Source organism: Taudactylus pleione, unplaced genomic scaffold, assembly GCF_031769625.1.
Source record: "Taudactylus pleione unplaced genomic scaffold, aTauple2 ptg001928l, whole genome shotgun sequence".
Lineage (NCBI taxonomy): Eukaryota > Metazoa > Chordata > Amphibia > Anura > Myobatrachidae > Taudactylus > Taudactylus pleione.
The window spans coordinates 327,675-354,354 of record NW_028286325.1 but is presented as its reverse complement, the minus strand read 5'-3'; the positions used below and the strand labels follow the sequence as shown (position 1 = coordinate 354,354).

The following is a 26,680-nucleotide window of genomic DNA, read 5'->3' as shown; positions in this document are numbered from 1 at the left end:
TCATGGCTCCCTTCCCTAATTATGTCATAGCTGCGAGATACAAAAAAGGAGATACAGTATGTACGAGTGGTGTATACCCAACTGAGGCAAAATAACAGGAGGGGGTCACACAGCACTAGTATAATAAGTATTTATTTCTAAATATAGCAGATTTATTGCATATATTAGATCCCAGTATTTGCTCCCAGGTGCATGTACACAGCTGAATGTGACCAGAATCAGAGCCAATAACAATGATCAAATAACATAAGTAAATGTTGAACATTTCTACTTCTACTGTGCAAATATCTTCTAAACTAGTCCCATACAATAAATATACCACACTATACTGTATTATGCTGTTCACTTGTTTCCATTGTCTGTGGCCTGACACCGCTGCTGCTGGCCTGACACTGCTGCTGCTGGCCTGACACTGCTGCTGCTGGCCTGACACTGCTGCTCTGACACCGCTGCTCTGACACCACTCCTGCTGGCCTGACACTGCTGCTGCTGGCCTGGCACTGCTGCTCTGACACCACTGCTGCTGGCCTGGCACTGCTGCTCTGACACCGCTGCTGCTGGCCTGACACTGCTGCTCTGACACCGCTGCTGCTGGCCTGGCACTGCTGCTCTGACACTGCTGCTGCTGGCCTGACACTGCTGCTCTGACACCGCTGCTCTGACACCGCTGCTGCTGGCCTGGCACTGCTCTGCATTTATACTGTATATAGTTTAGCTCCCAAAACTGAAGAGCTATTTTACACAATGTACATAGAGGAGTGTGTATATATTTATTAGAAAAAGAGAGGGGACAAGCGCCTGATAGTGTGGTATTGCCAGATAATACAATGAACAATTTTTTAGAAGTGAGTACCCGTACCATAAGTACACTTATATATTAAGCGTTAAACAATAAATCCGTCTTTAGACAGGGATCCCTCACGTTCCACCTTTCTATTTGATCTCTTCCCCCGACTCCAGTATGCCACCAATTTGGATATCCTTAAAAGTGAACTACAGTCACTAGTATCCAATAATTCATATTTTTATTTCATGGTGAATAACTGTTAAAACCATTTTACAATCAAAGTAAAAGAACTTATCTTAAAAACAGGGTGGCTAGTCCTAAGGGAGAGTTTTCTTGTAGCATCGTGATTTCCAGGGATGCACAGGATAGTCTCTTAGTCAATGGTGCAGGGTGTCGGATATAGTTCCCAACATGTTTCGCCTCATAGGCATCCTCAGGGGTTATGGGGAACCTTATTCTAAGTCTCCTTATATACCTGGCTGATCCTGCCCTCTAATTGCAACAGATTACTAGAGGAATAGTGGTATAGGGCTACTTAGTCTTCATCCTGGGAGGCGCCATTTTGTTGGCGATTCCTCCAATGCATAGTAATATAGTGCAATTCTAATAGTATAAAGGCAGGATCCCCAGTATATAAAAGACACTTATATTATAACAGCGTGTTATTATATTATAAACACAAAGACAATAATCAGATAAACATTATAGATACAAGATATAATGATAAAAATACATAAAAAAGTTTAAAAAATATATATATATATTTTTCTTTAAAAAAAATTCCCTAAAAATTTTTTTTTTCTATAAAGAAATTAAAAAAAAAAAAAATTCTATAAAGAATTCTTTAAAAATGTTTTTACAAAATACTTAATAACAACTGCTTAAAACATTGGGGTGGAGAATTTAAAGGAGTAATTGTATATGGACTCATCTACGACAATTATAAAAATGGTGCAATTTCATAACTTTCATTATGGCCGTGTGGATGTAATGTATTCAGTTCGTATATCCAGAACATCTCTCTCTGTGAGAGTAGTTTAAACTAGTCTCCTCTTCTAGGACCCAGGGTGACATTTTCAATAGTTTTATAGGTAAAAGTATCTGTAGAGGCATTATGGTGACTGAGAAAGTGTTTTGATAGTGAATGACTTTCCACCTTATTTTAAACATTACGAAGATGTTCCTGTATCCGTAATTTTAATACTCTTTTGGTCTTGCCAACATATATTTCATGCCACACCCGCACTCTATGAAATAGATGACTGATGTAGTGTTGCAGGTTGTGAAATGTTTCAGTTTATATTCGCTGGTATCATTAAAGTTTCAAAAGGATCGTCTGTTGCGGTGGACATAATTACATACATTAAAGTGGCCACATTTAAAGGACCAGATGCATTTCAAAGATGAATGTGTAGTCTGAGTTTTCTCTTTGTTTTAATTGACTTGGTGTCAATATTTCTTTGAGGTTCCTTGATCTCCTGAGACAATGTCCGGTTTGTTTGGGAAACTGTCCTTCAGAATTGGGTCCATTTTGAGTATTTTCCAGTGTTTTATGAACACATGTCTAATGTAGGGCTCCTCACTATTATATTGGGTAATGAAGGGCACAAATTCCTTATCCTTCTTGTTCTGATGTTTCTCTCCTCTTTGGGTTAGTAGTGCTTCCCTATCCAAATTGGCTCCTTTCTGCAGTGCCTTAGTTAGGATCTCTTCTGGATAGCCTCTTTCTCTAAGTCTATTGGTGTGCACTTCTGCCTGTTTTCTATAAGTATTATCCTCTAAGCAGTTCCTCCTTATCCTGTAAAGTTGGGAGTATGGGATATTATTTTTAAGGCCTTTGTATGACTGCTTCTGTAGTGGAGATAACTATTGGTATCCACTGTTTTGATGAAATTACTGGTTATCACTTTTTAATCATTTTTATGTGAGAGCACTAAGTCTAGAAATTCCACATGTTCATGATTAAAAGAGTAAGTACATTTGAAATTAAAATTGTTATGTAAATAGGCAAAAAAAAAATCTTTAAAAGCACTCTTCTCCATCCCAGACTATAATATTGTCTATATACCCTTTATACAGTTGAATGTTTTATTAAAAAAATGGGTTGTTATTATAAATACAGTTATCTTCCCACATGCCCATAAAAATATTAGCATAACTAGGTCCCATTGCAGTACCACAAGTCTGCAGATAACTATTTTACATTTTTTGACAAATTTTATGTGTTAAAATAAATTCAATTACTGAATACGTTACATCCACACAGATATAATGAAAGTTATGACATTGCACCATTTTTATAATTTTTGTAGATGAGTCCATATTCAATGACTCCTTTAAATTCTCCACCCCAATGTTTTAAGCAGTTGTTATTAAGTATTTTGTACAAAAACATTTTTAATAATTTTTTATAGTTTTTTTGTTAATTTTTTTTTATAGAAAATGGGATTTTGGTACCTACCGGTAAATCCTTTTCTCTGATTCCACAGTGGACACTGGAGGTGCTTACGCTGGGGTATAGAGGCGTGGATAGCTGGAGCCGGCACTTTAAATAATTTAGAAGTGTGAAGCTCCTCCCCCTCTATGCCTCACCAGCCCTCAGTTTAGAAAATGAAGGCCGAGAGGAGATGGAGAACAAGCGGAGTAAAAAAGGGAGAGAAGAACACACAATAACTGAATCATACAACATACGGAACAAGCCGAACAGGCAGGCTAAGAGCGCAGAGGTGGGCGTCCAGTGTCCCCTGTGGAATCAGAGAAAAGGATTTACCGGTAGGTACCAAAATCCCATTTTCTCTTTCATCCACTAGGGGACACTGGAGGTGTTTACGCTGGGGACGCCCCAAAGTTTTCCCCACTTGCGGGAGTGCTCTGCGGCGCCTGCAGGCGGCCAAAACGGGATGCCAACATAGCAAACGTATCAACTTTGTAAAATCTGACAAACGTGTGAACTGAAGACCAAGTGTCCGCATGGCACAACTGTGACATGGAGGCTCCTCTACCGGCCGCCCATGACACACCCACAGAACGTGTGGGATGAGCTGAAATAGACGAAGGAGGCCAACGGTTGGCACTAACATAAGCCTGATGAATAGTCAGCCGGATCCAACGTGCTTAGATGCTGGCCAACCAATGCGAACAGCATCATAGAGGAGAAAAAGCGACTCGGACTACGGAGGGACGCTGTCCTGGCAACATAGATCCGGAGAGCCCTAACCACATCCAAGGTAGAAGGACCACCAGAGTCCTCCACCAACGACGGTACCACAATAGGCTGATTAATATGAAAAGCCGACACTACCGTGGGAAGGAAGGCAGCTACCGTTCAGAGTTCTGCCCTATCGGCATGAAACACAAGGTAAGGTGGCTTATAGGACAGAGCACCCAATTCCGAAAACCTACGAGCCGAAGCGAGAGCCAAGAGGAGGACCGTCTTCCAAGACAGGTACTTAAGATCAACCTTCTCCAAAGGTTCAAACATGGGCGACTGAAGAAACAGAAGCACCAAGTTAAGGTCCCAGGGAGCTATTGGAGGTACAAAAGGAGGCTGCACGCGCAAGACCCCTTGAAGAAACGTCTGCACCTCAGGAATGAGGGCCAATTTCCTTTGAAAGAAAATGTAGAGGGCAGAAACCTGCACCTTTAAAGGTTCCCAGACGAAGGCCAGAATCCAGACCCGTCTGAAGGAAAAGCAAAAAACCGGGACAAACTAAAAGTCCTAGATGGAAGAGCCTGACTGGAACACCGTGAGATATAAGCACGCCAGATGCGATGATAATGCGCAGCTGAAACTGGCTTCCTGGCGCGTAGCATGGTGGGAATAACAGTGTCTGGGATGCCTTTGCGTCTTAGGATATCGGTTTCAAGAGCCACCCCTTTAAACGCAGCTGCGCTAAGTTGTGGTGTATGAAAAGGCCCTGCTATAGAAGATCCGGGCGCAGAGGAAGGAGCCACTGATCGTCCAACAACTTCTCCGAGGCCAGTTTGGAGCCACGTGAATTACAGAGGCTGTCTCTTGTTTTATCCTTTCTAAAAGACGAGGAAGAAGCGGAATTGGAGGAAAAATGTAAACAAAGTCGTAGATCCACGGACTTGTCAGAGCATCTACTGCTTCCACCTGCGAATCTCGACTTGACATGTATAATGGGAGCTGATGATTCAATCGTGACGCCATGAGGTCCACCTGAGGACATCCCCATTGACGTATCAGTGCGTTGAACACGTCTGGATGAAGCTGCCATTCTGACTGGTTCTCGGCCCACCGGAGGATCTGAGTTACTTCTCGCATAGCCATGCGACTCCGAGTCCCTCCTTGGCGGTTGATGTAAGTGACAGCCGTCGCGTTGTCGAACTGAACTCTTACCGGACGAGTCTTTAAAAAACTCTGTTGCCTCTATCAGAGCATTGTAAATCACTCTGAGTTCCAAAACATTTATGGGCCACTTCTGTTCGAGAGGGGACCATCGGACCCTGAAAGTAATAATTGAGGACTACTGCTCCCCATCCTCGAAGGCTGGCATCAGTTGTTACGATGATCCAGTCCCACACTCCAAATCTTCTGCCTGCTAACAGATTGTTGGATTGTGTCCACCAAAGAAGGGCTACTCTGGTAACCTGGCTCAGACGGATCTGTCGATGTAGAAGCAGATGAGACCCTGACTCCTGTGTTAGCAGGTCCAGCTGAAATACCCTGGAGTGGAACCGGCCAATCTGTAGCGCTTCTCAAGCAGCTACCATCTTCCCCAAGAGATGCAGACAAAGAAGCATTGACAACTTCTTTGGTCTGAGGACCAGTTGAACCAATAACCGGATATCCCTGGCCTTGTCTGTTGGAAGAAAAAACCTCCGTCATTTCGTATCCAATATCATGCTCAGAAACAGAAGTTTCTGGGACAGACTGAGATTCGACTTCTTGAAGTTGATTATCCAACAGTGTTGTATTAGAGCGTAATATGTCAGTAAGGCATGATCTGATAGAAGAGACACCGATGGAGCCTTGAGTAACAGGTCGTCCAAATAAGGGATTATGTTCACTCCCGATGACTGAAGGAGAGCGATCATGACTGACATGAGTTTGGTGAATATGCGGGGAGCCGAGGATAACCCGAACAGCAATGCCCGAAACTGATAATGATCTTTCAATATGGCAAAACGCAGAAAGGTCTGGTGTGGTTCCCAGATGGGAACATGGAGATAGGCATCCTTGAAATCCAGGGATAATAGGAACTCCCCTGGTTCCAAGCTCATTATGACTGACTGTAGAGACTCCATTTTGAAACGATACATCTTCAGATAGAGGTTCAAGGACTTGAGGTTTAAGATGGGCCCTGACCAAGCCATCCGGCTTGGGTACTACAAACAGGCTTGAGAAAAATCCCATACCTCTTTGATGTTCCAGAACCGGAACTAGCACAGACTATACCACTAGAGACTGGATAGCCTCCTGTAGAACCCTGGCCTTGACAGGTGTTGGCAGACTTGTAGTGAAGAACAGAGGTGGAGGGGGAGCTTTGAAGTCTATTCAGAACCCCAAGGAAATTAGTCTGCGGATCCACGGGTCTGTAGAGGTCTAGTGGTTGAAAGTTCTGCAGACGGGCTCCCACTGCAGAAGGTACCAGGTGGGATGGAAGACCGTCATGCCACCTGGTTTTTTTTTTTCCGCTGGTTTAGGCTCTGGTCTACGTGCAACCCTGTGTGGACGACCTCTACCCCTGCCGTCTAGTTTGCGTGGGAGCACCTCTGGCTCTACCACGAAAGGAATGAGGCGCACGAAAGGAATAAAACGAAGGTCCATTGTAAGTTCTTCTGGGGGTCAGAGCAGTTGACGGGAGGAAGGAAGACTTACCCCCCGTGGACTGGAATATCCATTTCGCTAATTCTGGGCCAAAGAGCATATCACCAGTGAATGGTAAACCCTCCACCGCAGGCTTAGATTCTGCATCCGCATGCCAAGCGCGCAACCAGGGGGCTCTGCTCCCCGAAATAGCAGAAGCAGATATGCGAGCACTAATCTGACTGATATCTTTTGAAGCTCGCCCAAGTAAATTGCAGACTCACATATGTGTTCTGCAAGTAGACGTAACTCTGCTCTGGAGGTACCAGAGTCCAAACCGGTAATCAACTGGTCAGCCCAGCAAAAACCACCGCCTTGTTAACCCAAGCGGTAACAAGGGTGGGTCTAAGTTGAGCACCCGCTGCAGTATAAATAGATCTTAGCGTTGTCTCCAACTTCCGATCTGAAGGATCTTTTAGTACTGTAGCCCCCTGGTACTGGGAATGCTGTTTTCTTAGAGCGACGGGAGACGGACGCATCTACTGGAGGAGGTGTTTCCCCCTTGTCCATCATGGATGATGGAAAAGGGTAGCTAGATTGAAACCGGCGCGGAATTTGGAACCATTTATCCGGTTGTTTCCAGGCCACTGAGAGCTGCTGTTGAAGTTGCAGTGAGAACGGAAAAACCACCGAGCTCTTTGTTCATGAAATAATTCACACTCCTGGGATGCAGGTATTACATCCTCAGGTAAATTCAGTGTTTTTCTAACTGCCAAAATTAGAGATTCCACCCCAGGAGAAGTGTACTCCAACTCCTGAGAGGTACCGTCCTGTAACGTGTCCTCCAATTCTCCTCTTCGGTATCCTCCGTAGTGAGGAATTCTTCATCCGACTCCTCTGACTGGAGAACAGTCGCCAGAGTACGCTTTTGTATCACTGGTAGGAGGTGGAGGGTGCAGATGCCGCTGTACCCATAAGCTGTACCAGGGTGTCTAAAGACTTGGTTAAATCAGCCACCTAGGGACTTACATGCCTCAGCTAACTCTGACGTTAAGTCCGTCATTACTCCTACCATGTCAGCCGCCCATGTAGGCGCAGGTGAGGCAGTAATAGCCATCGGTGGATCTATTGCTATACAAGCATCACATAACGTGGATCCAGCGGCATGCGGCCTGGATAGTTTGTTGTTACACTTAGAACAGACAAACATCTTTTGAGCCGCTTTTGTTCTGTTTGACATAGATACACACAGTCACCCAGAGGTACACCAGAAGTGAATTAGAAATAAAAAACTGAAGGCTGGTTGGGACACAGAGGAAGAGGTACTCCCTCCCACAGATTAGATTCCCTGCACTTACATCCCAGTGATTACTCACAGCCTCTTGCCAGGGATGTAGTCAGGAGAATCAGCCTTCTGCATGTGCTGCACCCTACCTATAATAGAGAGATGCAGGCAACAGTGGGTTAAACAAACAGCAGGTACGCTGTTCTCATAGCCGCAGCCGCGTAAATGGGACAGGGAGTCCGCGCAGTTAAGCTCCGCCCCCTTTCTCAAGCCCACAGTGGCTCTAATATGGATGCCACACTAATTAATCACCTCCCCCTGCAAGCCTCGCTGTGCTCAGTAGCGGGGAGAGGGGAGACGCAACTGAATGAGCAGCGCTGTAGCCGCTGCTCAAGCCCCGCTGAACAGGAGCCTCTAGCCGCTCAGCAGTGGGAAGAGGGGAGAAGTGCTATTATCAGCGCCATAGCGCTCTCTGCATCCCGCACTGGCCGCGGGGCAGGAGACGGGGGATGCGCAGGTGATTTACTCACTGCGCTCCCTGGACGGCTTCCCTCCGAACAGCACTTCCTTCATGAGGGGGAGTCACCTGACCGGCAGCCGCTTCTGAAGACTGCCCGTAGAAGTTCTGTGTGTGTGTGGCGGTAAGGAGCTGTCAGTGCTTTTAGTATAAACACTGTGCACTGCTTCCTGCCTTCTATTAAGGACAGGGCGCCAGGTACCCAGACCCCACCTTTAGAGAGGTAGCGAAGGGTACCTAATACAGTGTAAAATAAGATGTTAGAAAATAATAAAACTAAATAAATATATGTGTTGCTGGAGCACAGCATAATGTGACCAGCTCCATAGGCACATTTTCTAAACTGAGGGCTGGTGGGGTATAGAGGGGGAGGAGCTTCACACTTCTAAATTATTTAAAGTGACGGCTCCAGCTATCCACACCTCTATACCCCAGCGTAAGCACCTCCAGTGCCCCCTAGTGGATGAAAGAGAAAAATAATTTTTTAGGGTTTTGAAAGAATTTTTTAAAAGGAAAAGGATTTTTTTTTTTAATAAAAAAAACCGTATGTATTATTTTTATCATTATATCATAATTGTATCTATAATGTTTATCTGATTATTGTCTTTGTATTTATAATATAATAACACGCGGTTATAATATAAGTGTCTTTTATATACTGGGGATCCTGCCTTTATCCTATTAGAATTGCACTATATTACTATGCATTGGAGGAATCGCCAACAAAATGGCGCCTCCCAGGGTGAAGACTAAGTAGCCCTATACCACTATTCCTCTAGTAATCTGTTACAATTAGAGGGCAGGATCAGCCAGGTATATAAGGAGACTTAGAATAAGGTCCCCCATAACCCCTGAGGAAGCCTATGAGGCGAAACATGTTGGGACTATATATCCGACACCCTGCACCATTGACTAAGAGACTATGAGACTATCCTGTGCATCCCTGGAAATCACGATGCTACAAGAAAACTCTCCCTTAGGACTAGCCACCCTGTTTTTAAGATAAGTTCTTTTACTTTGATTGTAAAATGGTTTTAACAGTTATTCACCATGAAATACAAATATGAATTATTGGATACTAGTGACTGTAGTTCACTTTTAAGGATAACCAAATATGCACCTGACTGTATATACACACACACACACACACATATATATATATATATATATATATATATATATATATATATACATATACAGTCAGGTGCATAAATATTGGGACATTGACTGAATTTTCAAAGTGGGAGGCACATATAGAAACCGTTGTAATTCCTACACCGTTCACCTGATTTGGATGTAATTACCCTCAAATTAAATCTGAAAGTCTGCAGGTAAATCACATCTTGTTTGTTTCATTTCAAAGCCATTGTGGTGGTGACTAGAGGCTAAAATATGAGAATTCTGTCAATGTCCCAATATTTATGCACCTGACTCTGTGTGTATGTATGTGTGTATGTGTGTATGTATGTATGTATGTATGTATGTATGTATGTATATATATATATATATATATATATATATATATATATATATATATATATATATATATATATATATATATATTGTAAATTCGTTCTGCAAATAAGTGTGGTATAAAATGTAAACATGGTCCAAATGTCGACATACCATTTTTGTACCATACCAAGTGTTGGGTCAATTGGACTCCATTTATCCTGAAGAAGCCCAACAAGTGAAACGCGTTGCTAAGGAGGACAAGGGGACGCACTATACTGAGCATGGACACCAGTCTGCCAGCAGACCCCTCATCATTGGAAGGCAGAGCTGCACTTGGATAAGCACCTTAATAAGAGGTACCAAGTAATTTTGGACTGTAAGTTTCAAACACTTGGATGAATTACACTGCAAAAACCTGGGAGTATACTAGAAGTAATCACAGACCAATTACAAGCCAGGTACAGATGGACATTATCCAAACAGCGGATTACAATACTATCAATCACTAATAAACAGGAAGTAAAATGCCTAATTATTAGGTGTATTCCTGTTTATACCAACCAGACAAGAGCAAAAACCCTGATTTTAATAACGTTATATGTTTTGAGTGTGGTTTTATATATGTTATATACAGATATTAGTTCCAGTAACATTGTTTAGAGTGAACATTTCTATTATATATTTTTAACCACTGATATAATTAAGTGCAAAAATAAGAGTTATGTTATAACATACCTTTGTTAACTCTTTCTTCGGGGTCCACAGGGTCCACAGAAATTACCTTAGATGTAGCTGGAGTGATCCAGGCACCAAACAGTTAACAAGCTTCAGCTCCCAGGATGCCCTGGGTGCCCCTCCATACATACCCGCCCCTGGCTACAGGCAGTTAGTTTGTTATCAAGCCCAAGCAGGAGCAGGAAAGAAAAATTGAGAAGGAAGGACCCTTGTACTCTAGACACACTTAAGAAGAGGAAATCATTGAGGAATCCTCAGTTGTTGGGTTCTCTGAATCTACACCAATTCTTGCTAAAATCTGTTATCCTTTCCTATCTACTTTGATGAAGATTGGGGACTTGTTATCAGAGACTTTTCTATTCTATATTTATTCACAAACGGTTGAGACCTGGCCTGATTAATACTTTAGAATCTACAGTATTGTTTTGTTTCACTATTGAAACTTTATATATGTCTGTTTCTCTGCTTGGAAGGAGAGGATAGGAAATATTTTTGTATTAATGTATAATCAAAGTTGTTGAATTTATATGCCTATATCTGTACATCCTGACTTTTTACTACTTTATATTCTGTGTGGGGTTTATGTTTTAATATTTTCTAATGTTTGGGAGTAGCCATATATTACCTAGGCCGGAGAGCTAGGCCATGCCTATGGTCATTTAGTTTTTTGCCTTGCTTTAAAATGTGGCCTTAATATTTTATTTTTGTTGCTCATTTTTCGCCCTTAATATTTATGTAAATTTACCATCCCATATTCAAGATTAGGGTGGTTGGGTTTTGTAAGTAGATTAGCATAGTTTAGTGGGGGGGGTGTTAGGGGATCCAAGTATAACTAGTTTGGACTGGGCTATACAGGGTGGGGGGTTGTTGGGAGATTTGTTGTGTTTCAATATTTTGGCTGTTTTTTATTTGCGTGGGGGGAGCAGGGTATTTAGTGGTAGGAACCATTACTAGGGGGGGGGGGGAGGTACTATGGGATCCAGGTATACCTGAGTTGGGGTTCGGTTATACAGGGTGGGGGGTTATGGGGAAGGTTTTGCTTTGGGTGTACTTGTTTTGTTTAGTTTTAGGTATTACTATTTGGACAGATGTGCATATTTTATTATAATGATCTCTTTGCTATTCTGGTATCCGATTTTTATACCTGAGCTGCCTAGGGTGAAATATTTGTATCATTTAAGGGTGTATTGTATTTCTTTTATCTCCGTATTCGTGTGCTCGAATGGCACCTTCGAGTTCTTTCTGCTATAAAAACTTACATCAGGAAGTACTTAAATACACTATGGTTCAAAAGTTTGGGGTCACCCAGACAATTTTGTGTTTTACATGAAAACTGACTTTTATTTATCAAATGTGTTGCAAAATGAATAGAACATATAGTCAAGACATTGGCAAGGTTAGAAATAATGATTTTTATTTGAAATAATAACTTTGTCCTTAAAACTTTGCTTTCTTCAAAGAATGCTCCTTTTGCAGCAATTACAGCATTGCAGACCTTTGGCATTCTAGCTGTTAATTTGTTGAGGTAATCTGAAGAAATGTCACCCCACGCTTCCTGAAGCACCTCCCACAAGTTGGATTGGCTTGATGGGCACTTCTTACGTACCATACGGTCAAGCTGCTCCCACAACAGCTTAATGGGGATGAGATCTGGTGACTGAGCTGGCCACTCCATTACAGACAGAATACCAGCTGCCTGCTTCTTCCCTAAATAGTTCTTGTATAATTTGGAGGTGTGCTTTGGGTCATTGTCCTGTTGGAGGGGAAATTGGCTCCAATCAAGCGTTGCCCACAGGGTATGGCATGGCGTTGCAAAATGGAATGATAGCCATCCTTATTCAAAATCCCTTTTACCTTGTACAAATCTCCCACTTTACCAGCACCAAAGCAGCCCCAGACCATCACATTACCTCCACCATGCTTGGCAGATGGCGTCAGGCACTCTTCCAGCATCCTTTCACTTGTTCTGCGTCTCACAAATGTTCTTCTGTGTGATCCAAACACCTCAAACTTCGATTTGTCTGTCCATAACTTTTTTCCAATCTTCTTCTGTCCAATGTCTGTGTTCTTTTGCCCATAATAATCTTTTCCTTTTATTGGCCAGTCCCAGATATGGCTTTTTCTGTGACACTCTGCCTAGAAGGCCAGCATCGCGGAGTGACCTCTTCCCTGTAGACATTGACACTGGCGTTTTGTGGGTACCATTTAATGAAGCTGCCAGTTGAGGACTTGTGAGGAGTCTATTTATCAAATTAGAGACTCTAATGTACTTGTCTTCTTGCACAGTTGTGCACCGGGACCTCCCACTTCTCTTTCTACTCTGGTTAGAGCCTGTTTGTGCTGTTCTCTGAAGGGAGTAGTACACACAATTGTAGGAAATGTTTAGTTTCTTGGCAATTTCTCGCATGGAATAGCCTTCATTTCTAAGAACAAGAATAGACTGTCGAGTTTCACATGAAAGTTCTCTTTTTCTGGCCATTTGGAGAGTATAATCGAACCCACAAATGTGATGCTCCAGATACTCAACTAGCTCAAAGGAAGGCCAGTTTTATAGCTTCTCTAACGAGCAAACCCGTTTTGAGCTGTGCTAACATAATTGCACAAGGGTTTTCAAGGGTTTTCTAATCATCCATTAATCATCTAACGCGCTTAGCAAACACAATGTACCATTAGAACACTGGAGTGATGGTTGCTGGAAATGGGCACCTATACACCTATGTATATATTCCTTTAAAAAACAGACGTTTGCAGCTAGTATAGTCATTTACCACATTAATAATGTATAGAGTGTATTTCTGATTAATTTAATGTTGTTATCTTCATTGAAAAAAAAACAAAAATACCCAGTGCTTTTCTTTAAAAAATAAAGACATTTCTAAGTGACCCCAAACTTTTGAACGGTAGTGTATACTGTTATATATATCTATATACCATATTGTAATCTCTTGTATTATACTATGTTTATGCCCAACATTTGATATGTTTGGTTTTCATATCTGTCCTATATTCGATGAGTATATTCTTGTATTTTATTTTATTTACTTTTCCTTATTTGTTTATGTATGTTTAAAAATATCAATAAAAACTACTGAAGGGAGAGAAGACTAAAGGAGCCCACACACATACCGATGTCCTCACGATACGATTTTATGGCCAATTTCCTCATGAACTTTCACGGGAGCTCCCTTGCCGTCGTGATCACGATTTGGAGTTAAAAATGTCCAATCTGACTAAAGATCTATCTTGCAGCCAATGCATTGTATCCCAGATTGGCTAATCTGCCCTACAGCATGGCAGATCAGAAGATGCGATGTACGACGAGCGGGGACGCGCATCGGCATCGTGCTCGTGAGTATAAACTCATGATTTGTACTTTTTTACCCGATTCGTCGTCACAATTCGTCAAAATCGGCCAAATCGTTTAAAATGTCGCTATGTGTGTGGGCACCTTAAGACGAAGAAGAATCATAGAAAATACAACAGAAAAGAATTTCCCAACAGGTGCGTTAGGGTAGGTGTCCTGTGGACCTCGAAGAAAGAAAAAAAAAAAGAAGAGTTATGTTATACCATAACTCTTATTTACTTCCTCAGGGTCCATAGGGTCCACAGAAATTACCTTGGGACGTCCCAAAGCAGTTCCCTTTAGGGGTGGGGAAGCTCCTGTGTATCAGCCTCAAGGAGAATCCTATGCCCAGGTGTGGACGGAAGACCACGTGGCCACCTTGCATATTTGTTCAGCAGAGGCACCACGACGAATCGCCCGCGAAGGTCCCACAGATCAAGTAGAATGTGCTGTGACCTTGTTTGGAACAACAAGGCCAGCTTGTGTGCATGCTTGAGAAATTGTCATACGCAATCTCATGGCCAAAGACTATTTGTTACCTAGCCAGCCTCGCTTATGACAGCCATACAACACAAATAAAGATTCTGACTTTCTAATGAAGTTGGTGCGAAATACATAGATACGTAGTGCACGGACAACATCCAGTGATGCTTCATCTGCCGAAAGGCCTGAAGCTTGCAAAGCCGGAACCACAATTTCTTCATTCACATGAAATCGGGATACCACCTTATGAAGGTACCCGGCCCTAGTACGAAGAACAGTTCTATCCTCATGGAATATCAAAAAAGGAGATCGATGAGACAGGGATGCCAAATCAGAGACCCTACGGACAGAGGAAATAGCCAGAAGAAAAATGGTCTTGGCTGTCAACCACTTCAGGTCTACAGATTTCAGGGGTTCGAATGGAGGAGCCTGCAAAGCCTTGAAAACCAATGTCAAATCCCAAGGGGCTACTGGGGGGACAAAGGGAGGCTGAACCCTCAGAACACCCTGAAAAAATATTCTAAACATCAGGCAATGGGGCGATCCTTTGCTGAAACCAAACTGAAAGTGCAAAAGCCTGAACCCTCAGGGTGGCCAGATGGAGACCCAGGTCTAACCCAGCCTGAAGAAACGAAAGCACTCGAAAGACCTTAAAAACCTTAGGGTCACATTAACGCAGTTCACACCACTAAAAATGAGTGCCAAGTTCCAAGTAGTAAATGAGTGCCAAGTTCTGTAGTAAATGCGAGCAGCGGAAGGTTTCCGTGCCCTCAACATTGTTTGAATTACAGAATTGGAAAAACCTTTCCTTTAAGACGGAGGTCTCAAGAGCCATGCCGTCAAAGACAGACGAAGAAGATTTGAGTACAGGCAGGGACCCTGTATTAACAGGTCTGGCCTTAGAGGAAGAGGCCGTGGAGTGTCTATGGAGAGACTATGTAGATCGGTGAACCAAGCAGGAGCTATCAGTATTACTGTCCCGCTTTCCTGCTTGAATTTCCTGATGACCCTTGGAAGAAGGGAAAACGGAGAAAACAGATACAGATACGCCAGTCTGAAGTTCCACTTTACTGCCAGAGCATCTACAAACTCGGCTGCAGGATCCCTGGTTCTGGACCCGTACCTGTGGACCTTGTGATTGTGACTTGAGGCCATGAGGTCTACTTCTGGAAGACCCCATCTGTGCACAAGGCTCTGAAATACCTGTGGATGAAGAGCCCCCTCTTTTCGGCATGTATGTCCTGCCGGCGGAGGAAGTCCGCTTCCCAATTGAGGACTCTTGGAATGAACACTGCCAATATCGCTGGGAGAGGACATTCTGCCCAGACCAGAATGTTTGAAACTTCCGCCATGGCAGCCTGGCTCCGCGTGCCTCCCTGATGGATGAGGTAGGCTACTGCGGTGGCATTGTCGGATTGTACCTGGACAGGCCTGCCCTTCAATATTTCCTGAGCCTGAACCAAAGCCCTGAATACTGCCCTTAGTTCCAGGACATTTATGGACCGAAGACTTTCTCTTGTCGTCCATTTTCCTTGAAATGTGTGTCGACCTGTCACTGCGCCCCAACCGCGGAGGCCGGCATCGGTCATGAGGAGTACCCAATCTGGAATCCAAAATGAGCGACCCTTGTTGAGACGGTACGTCTGCAACCACCATCACAGGTACAGTCATACTTCTGGCGAGAGACGGATCGTCTGTGCCCTTATTGAGGATCAACCTCTGCAATGGTCTGGAGTGGAACTTTGCATATTCCACCATGTCGAAGGTTGACACCATGTATCCCAGAATCTGCATTGCCGCATGAACAGATACTGACCGGCTGTGCAGAAGCCTGCGTATCCGCAGCTGAAGGGCCACAATCTTTTCTTCTGGCAGATATAAATGCACCATCTGCTGCACTGGCAGAAGCGACAACTTCTTCCAATTTATAATCCAACCATGTCTGTGTAGACAGGCAATTGTCAGTCTGAGATGATGCTGCAATTCTTGAGGCGACTGAGCCAATATCAGGAGATCGTCCAAGTATGGCAAGATCCTGACCCCCTGGTGCCTGAGGCAGGCAGTCATTATTGCCATGATTTTGGTAAACACCCGAGGGGCCGTTGATAAACCAAAAGGCAGTGCCTGAAATTGGAAATGATCCCGCAGCACTGCGAACCTCAGGAAACGTTGGTGGGACAGTGTAATTGTACATGAAGATATGCATCCTGAATATCCAAGGACACCATGAAATCCCCTGGTTCCATAGCCAAGACAATCGACCGCAGAGTTTCCATTCGAAACCTGGGCACGTGGATAAATGTGTTGAGTCCTTTTAGGTTTAGAATCGGTCGGTAAGGTCCATTTGGTTTTTGAATCAAGAAGAGGTTGGAATAATATCCCTTTCCTAGTTGATTCACTGGAACCGGGATTATTACCCCTGATACCAGCAGCGAGTGTAGAGCCTATTGGAGGGCCAATGCTTTTACCGAATCCGCTGCCGGAATCGTGTCAAAAAACCTTTGCGGGGGACTTCTCCAGAAAGTAAGGGCGTACCCCTGGGAGACCACCTCCCGAACCCAGGCATCTGTTGTTGTAAGATGCCAGGTGTCTGAATACTGAAGAAGTCATCCTCCTACCCTGGGATCCCCCAGGGGAAGGCCTGTCCCATCAGGCTGTAGGTATAACCTCAGACCTGACAGCCGGACATTTGTTTTGCCAGGATTTCTTAGACTGTGGTTTTCTGCGAGAACTGGCTTTAAGAGGAAGACTGACCTCTTGCTTTTACTTGCGGCCGAAAGGCTGACTGCTTAGGTCTATAAGTGGATGCCGTTTTAGAGGCTACCACCGTAGCAACGATCTTGTCTAACTCTGTGCCAAACAAAATGCCCTTCCGTGAACAGAAGGGATTCCAGGGCTCTTTTAGACCCTGCATCTGCTTTCCAGTCTCTCAGCCAAAGGGCTCTCCGAGCCAAAACTGAGACCGCTGATGTTTTAGAGGATAATATACCAGCATCCGAAGCTGCCTCTCTCAAGTAGGATGCCGCCTCCTTAACGTAGGAGATAATCGTCAGCTGTTCTTTGGAAGCTCCTAGAAGAGCATTTTCCAGCGTCTTCATCCATTCCTCAATGGCTTTGGAGACCCAAGCTGTAGCCATGGCTGGGCGAGTAACAGCACCTGATAGAGAAAAGACTGCCTTAAGACAGGCTTCAAGTTTCCTATCTGTGGGGCAATTAAGAGAGGATGCAGATGGCATAGGCAATGTGGCACTCCTAACCAGATGTGCCACATGTGCATCCACTGACGGAGGAAACTCCCATTTAGTGCACTGATCCAATGATTAGGGGTATAAGGCTTCCACCTATTTTGTATAATGGAATTTCTTATCTGCGGCCGCGGGGAACCCCTTACCTGCCATCCCCGATGTTCCCGGTTACAGTCCTGGGCTGGTTAATCCTGCCAAAATCACCAGTACCCTCACCTGTGTTGCGGCCCGGCGGGGGGGAAGACGGAGCGGTGACACGGGCATCTATCCGGACACTCGGCTGCTTCAGGTTCTCCCCTCTGTCAGCACGCGCCGCTACTCGGAAAAAAAAATAATTGTTTGGGACGGCTATCGCAGTCTCTCTGACCGCGTGGTGCTCCTGCACCAAACAGCGAAAAACTAACTGCCTGTGGCCAGGGGCGGGGTATGTATGCAGGAGGACCCAGGACATCCTGGGAGCTGAAGCTTGTTAACTGTTTGGTGCCTGGATCACTCCAGCTACATACCCAAGGTAATTTCTGTGGACCCTATTGACACCGAAGAAGAAATAAACATATTGAATTAGTTATCCAATCTCGGTAATCATTCCAATCGTATGCACTTGGTGATTATTGTATTTTAAACATAATGAACATGTCAATATTGACAGGATATCCTGCAAAACACCCTAACTCATAATTGCTTGCGTCAATGTAATTCTTCTAAAAACAGCTATAGAAACTACAATTATAGTCACACTTCTTCCCTTCAAGTCCCCCCCCCCACTCTTCCCCACTAGTCACCTCCCCCAGACTTCTTCACCTCCAGACACCCCCCCACTTTTCCCTGCCAGTCACCTCCCCAACACACATTTTCCCCTCTAGTCCCCCTCCTACACACACTTCTTTCAATCCAGTTTCCCTCCCCACTTCTTCCCCTCCTACACACACTTCTTCCAATCCAGTTTCCCTCCCACACACTTCTTCCCCTTCAGTCTCTCCCACACACTTCTTCCCCTCCAGTTTCCCTCCCCACTTCTTCCCCTCCAGTTTCCCTCCCCACACACTTCTTCCCCTCCAGTTTCCCTCCCCACACACTTCTTCCCCTCCAGTTTCCCTCCCCACACACTTCTTCCCCTCCTACACACACTTCTTCCCCTTCAGTCTCTCCCACACGCTTCATCCCCTCCCCACACACTTCTTCCCCCTCCAGTCCCTCCCCACACACTTCTTCCCCTCCAGTCCCTCCCCACACACTTCTTCCCCTTCAGTCTCTCCCACACACTTCTTCCCCTTCAGTCTCTCCCACACGCTTCATCCCCTCCAGTCCCTCCCCACACACTTCTTCCCCTCCAGTCCCTCCCCACACACTTCTTCCCCTCCAGTCCCTCCCCACACACTTCTTCCCCTTCAGTCCCTCCCACACACTTCTTCCCCTTCAGTCTCTCCCACACACTTCTTCCCCTTCAGTCTCTCCCACACGCTTCATCCCCTCCAGTCCATCCCCACACACTTCTTCCCCTCCAGTCCCTCCCCACACACTTCTTCCCCTTCAGTCTCTCCCACACACTTCTTCCCCTTCAGTCTCTCCCACACACTTCTTCCCCTCCAGTTTCCCTCCCCACTTCTTCCCCTCCAGTTTCCCTCCCCACACACTTCTTCCCCTCCAGTTTCCCTCCCCACACACTTCTTCCCCTCCAGTTTCCCTCCCCACTTCTTCCCCTCCTACACACACTTCTTCCCCTTCAGTCTCTCCCACACGCTTCATCCCCTCCAGTCCCTCCCCACACACTTCTTCCCCTCCAGTCCCTCCCCACACACTTCTTCCCCTCCAGTCCCTCCCCACACACTTCTTCCCCTCCAGTTTCCCTCCCCACACACTTCTTCCCCTCCCCACTTCTTCCCCTCCTACACACACTTCTTCCCCTTCAGTCTCTCCCACACGCTTCATCCCCTCCAGTCCCTCCCCACACACTTCTTCCCCTCCAGTCCCTCCCCACACACTTCTTCCCCTCCAGTCCCTCCCCACACACTTCTTCCCCTCCAGTCCCTCCCCACACACTTCTTCCCCTCCCCACTTCTTCCCCTCCTACACACACTTCTTCCCCTTCAGTCTCTCCCACACGCTTCATCCCCTCCAGTCCCTCCCCACACACTTCTTCCCCTCCAGTCCCTCCCCACACACTTCTTCCCCTCCAGTCCCTCCCCACACACTTCTTCCCATCCAGTCCCTCCCCACACACTTCTTCCCCTTCAGTCTCTCCCACACACTTCTTCCCCTTCAGTCTCTCCCACACGCTTCTTCCCCTCCAGTCCCTCCCACACGCTTCATCCCCTCCAGTCCCTCCCCACACACTTCTTCCCCTCCAGTCCATCCCCACACACTTCTTCCCCTCCAGTCCCTCCCCACACACTTCTTCCCCTTCAGTCTCTCCCACACACTTCTTCCCCTTCAGTCTCTCCCACACACTTCTTCCCCTTCAGTCTCTCCCACACGCTTCATCCCCTCTAGTCCCTCCCCACACGCTTCTTCCCCTCCAGTCCATCCCCACACACTTCTTCCCCTCCAGTCCCTCCCCACACACTTCTTCCCCTTCAGTCTCTCCCACACACTTCTTCCCCTTCAGTCTCTCCCACACACTTCTTCCCCTCCAGTTTCCCTCCCCACTTCTTCCCCTCCTACACACACTTCTTCCCCTTCAGTCTCTCCCACACGCTTCATCCCCTCCAGTCCCTCCCCACACACTTCTTCCCCTCCAGTCCCTCCCCACACACTTCTTCCCCTCCAGTCCCTCCCCACACACTTCTTCCCCTCCAGTTTCCCTCCCCACACACTTCTTCCCCTCCCCACTTCTTCCCCTCCTACACACACTTCTTCCCCTTCAGTCTCTCCCACACGCTTCTTCCCCTCCAGTCCCTCCCACACGCTTCATCCCCTCCAGTCCCTCCCCACACACTTCTTCCCCTCCAGTCCATCCCCACACACTTCTTCCCCTCCAGTCCCTCCCCACACACTTCTTCCCCTTCAGTCTCTCCCACACACTTCTTCCCCTTCAGTCTCTCCCACACACTTCTTCCCCTACAGTCTCTCCCACACACTTCTTCCTCTCCAGTCTCTCCCACACACTTCTTCCTCTCCAGTCTCTCCCACACACTTCTTCCTCTCCAGTCCCTCCCCACACACTTCTTCCCCTCCCCACTTCTTCCCCTCCTACACACACTTCTTCCCCTTCAGTCTCTCACACACGCTTCATCCCCTCCAGTCCCTCCCCACACACTTCTTCCCCTCCAGTCCCTCCCCACACACTTCTTCCCCTCCAGTCCCTCCCCACACACTTCTTCCCCTCCAGTCCCTCCCCACACACTTCTTCCCCTCCAGTCCCTCCCCACACACTTCTTCCCCTTCAGTCTCTCCCACACACTTCTTCCCCTTCAGTCTCTCCCACACGCTTCTTCCCCTCCAGTCCCTCCCACACGCTTCATCCCCTCCAGTCCCTCCCCACACACTTCTTCCCCTCCAGTCCATCCCCACACACTTCTTCCCCTCCAGTCCCTCCCCACACACTTCTTCCCCTTCAGTCTCTCCCACACACTTCTTCCCCTCCAGTCCCTCCCCACACACTTCTTCCCCTCCAGTCCCTCCCCACACACTTCTTCCCCTCCAGTCCCTCCCCACACACTTCTTCCCCTCCCCACTTCTTCCCCTCCTACACACACTTCTTCCCCTTCAGTCTCTCCCACACGCTTCATCCCCTCCAGTCCCTCCCCACACACTTCTTCCCCTCCAGTCCCTCCCCACACACTTCTTCCCCTCCAGTCCCTCCCCACACACTTCTTCCCCTCCAGTCCCTCCCCACACACTTCTTCCCCTTCAGTCTCTCCCACACACTTCTTCCCCTTCAGTCTCTCCCACACGCTTCTTCCCCTCCAGTCCCTCCCACACGCTTCATCCCCTCCAGTCCCTCCCCACACACTTCTTCCCCTCCAGTCCATCCCCACACACTTCTTCCCCTCCAGTCCCTCCCCACACACTTCTTCCCCTTCAGTCTCTCCCACACACTTCTTCCCCTTCAGTCTCTCCCACACACTTCTTCCCCTTCAGTCTCTCCCACACGCTTCATCCCCTCCAGTCCCTCCCCACACGCTTCTTCCCCTCCAGTCCATCCCCACACACTTCTTCCCCTCCAGTCCCTCCCCACACACTTCTTCCCCTTCAGTCTCTCCCACACACTTCTTCCTTCAGTCTCTCCCACACACTTCTTCCCCTCCAGTTTCCCTCCCCACTTCTTCCCCTCCTACACACACTTCTTCCCCTTCAGTCTCTCCCACACGCTTCATCCCCTACAGTCCCTCCCCACACACTTCTTCCCCTTCAGTCTCTCCCACACGCTTCATCCCCTCCAGTCCCTCCCCACACGCTTCTTCCCCTCCAGTCCATCCCCACACACTTCTTCCCCTCCAGTCCCTCCCCACACACTTCTTCCCCTTCAGTCTCTCCCACACACTTCTTCCCCTTCAGTCTCTCCCACACACTTCTTCCCCTCCAGTTTCCCTCCCCACTTCTTCCCCTCCTACACACACTTCTTCCCCTTCAGTCTCTCCCACACGCTTCATCCCCTCCAGTCCCTCCCCACACACTTCTTCCCCTCCAGTCCCTCCCCACACACTTCTTCCCCTCCAGTCCCTCCCCACACACTTCTTCCCCTCCAGTTTCCCTCCCCACACACTTCTTCCCCTCCCCACTTCTTCCCCTCCTACACACACTTCTTCCCCTTCAGTCTCTCCCACACGCTTCTTCCCCTCCAGTCCCTCCCACACGCTTCATCCCCTCCAGTCCCTCCCCACACACTTCTTCCCCTCCAGTCCATCCCCACACACTTCTTCCCCTCCAGTCCCTCCCCACACACTTCTTCCCCTTCAGTCTCTCCCACACACTTCTTCCCCTTCAGTCTCTCCCACACACTTCTTCCCCTACAGTCTCTCCCACACACTTCTTCCTCTCCAGTCTCTCCCACACACTTCTTCCTCTCCAGTCTCTCCCACACACTTCTTCCTCTCCAGTCCCTCCCCACACACTTCTTCCCCTCCCCACTTCTTCCCCTCCTACACACACTTCTTCCCCTTCAGTCTCTCACACACGCTTCATCCCCTCCAGTCCCTCCCCACACACTTCTTCCCCTCCAGTCCCTCCCCACACACTTCTTCCCCTCCAGTCCCTCCCCACACACTTCTTCCCCTCCAGTCCCTCCCCACACACTTCTTCCCCTCCAGTCCCTCCCCACACACTTCTTCCCCTTCAGTCTCTCCCACACTTCTTCCCCTTCAGTCTCTCCCACACGCTTCTTCCCCTCCAGTCCCTCCCACACGCTTCATCCCCTCCAGTCCCTCCCCACACACTTCTTCCCCTCCAGTCCATCCCCACACACTTCTTCCCCTCCAGTCCCTCCCCACACACTTCTTCCCCTTCAGTCTCTCCCACACACTTCTTCCCCTTCAGTCTCTCCCACACACTTCTTCCCCTACAGTCTCTCCCACACACTTCTTCCTCTCCAGTCTCTCCCACACACTTCTTCCTCTCCAGTCTCTCCCACACACTTCTTCCTCTCCAGTCCCTCCCCACACACTTCTTCCCCTCCAGTCCCTCCCCACACACTTCTTCCCCTCCAGTCCCTCCCCACACACTTCTTCCCCTTCAGTCTCTCCCACACCCTTCTTCCCCTTCAGTCTCTCCCACACACTTCTTCCCCTTCAGTCTCTCCCACACACTTCTTCCTCTCCAGCCTCTCCCACACACTTCTTCCTCTCCAGTCTCTCCCACACACTTCTTCCTCTCCAGTTCCCCTCACACACATACTTCTTCTACTCCAATCCCCCACCACTTCTTCCCCTCCAGTCTCTCCCACACTTCTTCCCCTCTAGTCCCCCTCCCATACTTCTTTCTTTTTAGTCCCCTCCCAACATCTTTCCTCCGGTTCCTCCCACAGTTTATATCCAGCACCACCACACTTCCCCTCCAGGCCCCCCTAGTTTCTCCTCCTACAGTTTCCGCAGATTCCTGTGTAAGTTACCCAGCTGCAGCAGCCCATGTGTGAGGGTGAGTGAGCATTCTCAGGCTGTGTGTGTGACTATGGAAGGACTGTACCTTAGAGCGCAGCGCCACATTCTCCTCCTCCAGTTCCCGCAGCTTCCCGTGTAAGTTATCCAGCTGCAGCAGCCCATGTGTGAGGGTGAACGAATCGTTGGAACGTAATGGAGTAGAACAGCTGGAGTCAGTCTCGCTCTCCTCGGACGCGATGGAAACCACACGGAGCAGATCGTCTTTCTTAGATAGCTCATGCTGGAGCTGGTTGACCTGTAAATGTTCCAATACATTAAATAATTAGTAATAAAACAGTGAAAGTTGAATCATTTTACAATATTGTGAATGTAACCGGAATTCACGTTACCATAATACATACATAATATATTAGCTATACAATGCAAGCCCCCAGCCCCTCCCTCTCCCAATCACCATTCCGTCCTATGATGGCAGCAACATTAGATTTACAAGGGAAGTGGGAAAGAGATTAGATACGGAATAACATTTATATTGCTCCAGCATACTCTGACCTTTACAAATTGTAGCACATACAGTAATAACACAAGATGGGTATCAACAATTAGACAGAGAGTAAAAGGGTCCAGCCTCCATGCACAAACTGCAATGGGAAAAGTGCCCAGTGTAGTCACCGCAATGCGGTCAGTAGGATATCTATAAAGGAGTCACACAGCAATGCGGCTTTGGGGGTCAGTAGGATATCTATAAGGGAGTCACACAGCAATGCGGGTTAGGGTGGTCAGTAGGATATCTATAAGGGAGTCACACAGCAATGCGGGTTAGGGTGGTCAGTAGGATATCTATAAGGGAGTCACACAGCAATGCGGGTTAGGGTGGTCAGTAGGATATCTATAAGGGAGTCACACAGCAATGCGGGTTAGGGGGTCAGTAGAACATCTTACCCATATTTATTTATAAGGGAGTCACAGCAATGCGGGTTTGTGGGTCAGTAGGACATCTTACCCACGTTTATCTATAAGGGAGTCACAGCAATGCGGGTTTGGGGGTCAGTAGGACATCTCACCCACGTTTATCTATAAGAGAGTCACACAGCAATGCGGGTTTGGGGGTCAGTAGGACATCTTACCCACGTTTATTTATAAGGGAGTCACAAAACTCTGCAGCGCTGGACATCATACAAAAAAAAAAGGCTCATACGAGGTTGATGGAGAAGGTGCAAACATGAAGAGTATAGAGGGACCTACTCATAAGAGGTTACAATCTAGGTTAACCTCGAAAGTGGGTCATCCAGGGATCAGATAGAAAGCGCCGCGTCAGCCAAATGTAAGGGGGCAATACAATCAGCTGAGAGACGTCTCGCATCGCAAGTAAGTGCCGACATATTATATACAGGTCTCATGGACTCACTGATTCTTGTTTGCAGACCTATAGGGATATATAAAGAATATGCGAGTCCGCGGTGATCTGAGTTGCAGTTGCCGCCATTTCCTCGCTAGTACAGCGGCACTACGCCCAGCTTGCGGATAACTGAATTGACTCCAAAGCTTCCATTCTATCAGACAAATCATTCAACAGAAGCTGATACAATGAAGGGCAAGGACGCATATTATTATTATTATAGAGCACGCTGCACGTATGAGGACGCATATTAGCATTATTATAGAGCACGCTGCACGTATGAGGACGCATATTATTATTATTATAGAGCACGCTGCACGTATGAGGACGCATATTAGCATTATTATAGAGCACGCTGCACGTATGAGGACGCATATTAGCATTATTATAGAGCACGCTGCACGTATGAGGACGCATGTTATTATTATTATAGAGCACGCTGCACGTATGAGGACGCATATTATTATTATAGAGCACACTGCACGTATGAGGACGCATATTATTATTATTATTATTATAATAGAGCACGCTGCACGTATGAGGACAGAGAATACAGCGTCTCCGGGAGATCCCCAGCCCTTTATGCCAATCGCTAGACTTGGCATCCATTGCACTGAGCTGGATTCTGTGGAACTGTGAAAGATTACCTTGGGCGGAGGAACAGGTTATATATTTACTCTATGTGATAAGAGATGTCTGTAATAAGGTCATAAAATATAGCCAATAACTCATGATAAACACGGGAATGACACAACATGACCAAAACAAGGAGATAAAAAAAACATGTTTGTTATTGGGGGAGGGGCAGCCAGAGTATTCCTGTGTTGGAGGGGGGGGTAGTATGACAGACTGTAAAATATATACATATAATAAAGGGCAGAATGAAACAGAACAATGGTGGAAAGATCTCTCGTTATTACAATACAGAGGGATCGCAGACCTATGATGAGGGTCCGGTTGGTACAGGTCAGAAACGAGTGATGCTATATACTCTGTGGTAGTTTGTACATCCCACAGATTATCAGTAATATACTATCGGAGAATTGTGCACTGTAACCATAGATCACTGATGGATTCATTACAACTTACATGATCAAGCGCTTGTGCCAGCTGCTCCTCCAGAGACTCATTCTGCTCGGACAATAGGTGGTTCCTCTTCAGAAGCGCCTGCCCAATGCGAGCCGCCAGCTCCAGGTCTCGGTCCCTCTGTGCGCAGAACAGCAGCATTCATCAGTATTCATAGTAAATACCACAGAAGCCAGTATGAGGCTCGGCACTGGGGAATCCAGCATGGCAAGGCTAAATATAAACCTGCTGGGTGGCGTGTTTCCGCTGTGCCAACACCTTATAAGATGATCTATAAAACACTATGATACAGGCACCTATAACATACAGAGCTTCATTCACAGTCAGGAGAAAATAAAAAAAATATGAGCAATCTGCAATGCAAGGGGGGCAAATACATTATTATTACTTTCTGCAAGCAGGGTAAATACTGGCTGCTTCTGCATGTAGCCCACAATGCAATTTAGCTAGAACCCCCCCTCCCCCCCAAACCGAAATCTCTCTACACATTTTATATGCCCCATATGCAGCGCAAAATGGTTTTACTAAGGTGCAAAC

General features: G+C 46.7%; 1 protein-coding gene across 6 annotated transcripts in view; it reads right to left on the bottom strand.

Annotated features, from left to right (window-relative positions):
• The window catches only part of TRAK2 (trafficking kinesin protein 2), a 174,544-nt gene that overhangs the window by 41,886 nt on the left and 105,978 nt on the right, over positions 1-26,680 (bottom strand). For all 6 annotated transcript variants that reach the window (XM_088465261.1, XM_088465265.1, XM_088465260.1 and 3 more), the window contains exons 5-6: positions 26,147-26,263; positions 23,744-23,953 (exon numbers count right to left, since the gene is read on the bottom strand). In XM_088465261.1, the coding sequence (XP_088321387.1) occupies positions 23,744-23,953; positions 26,147-26,263 (327 nt within the window). The remainder of the gene's footprint in view (positions 1-23,743; positions 23,954-26,146; positions 26,264-26,680) is intronic.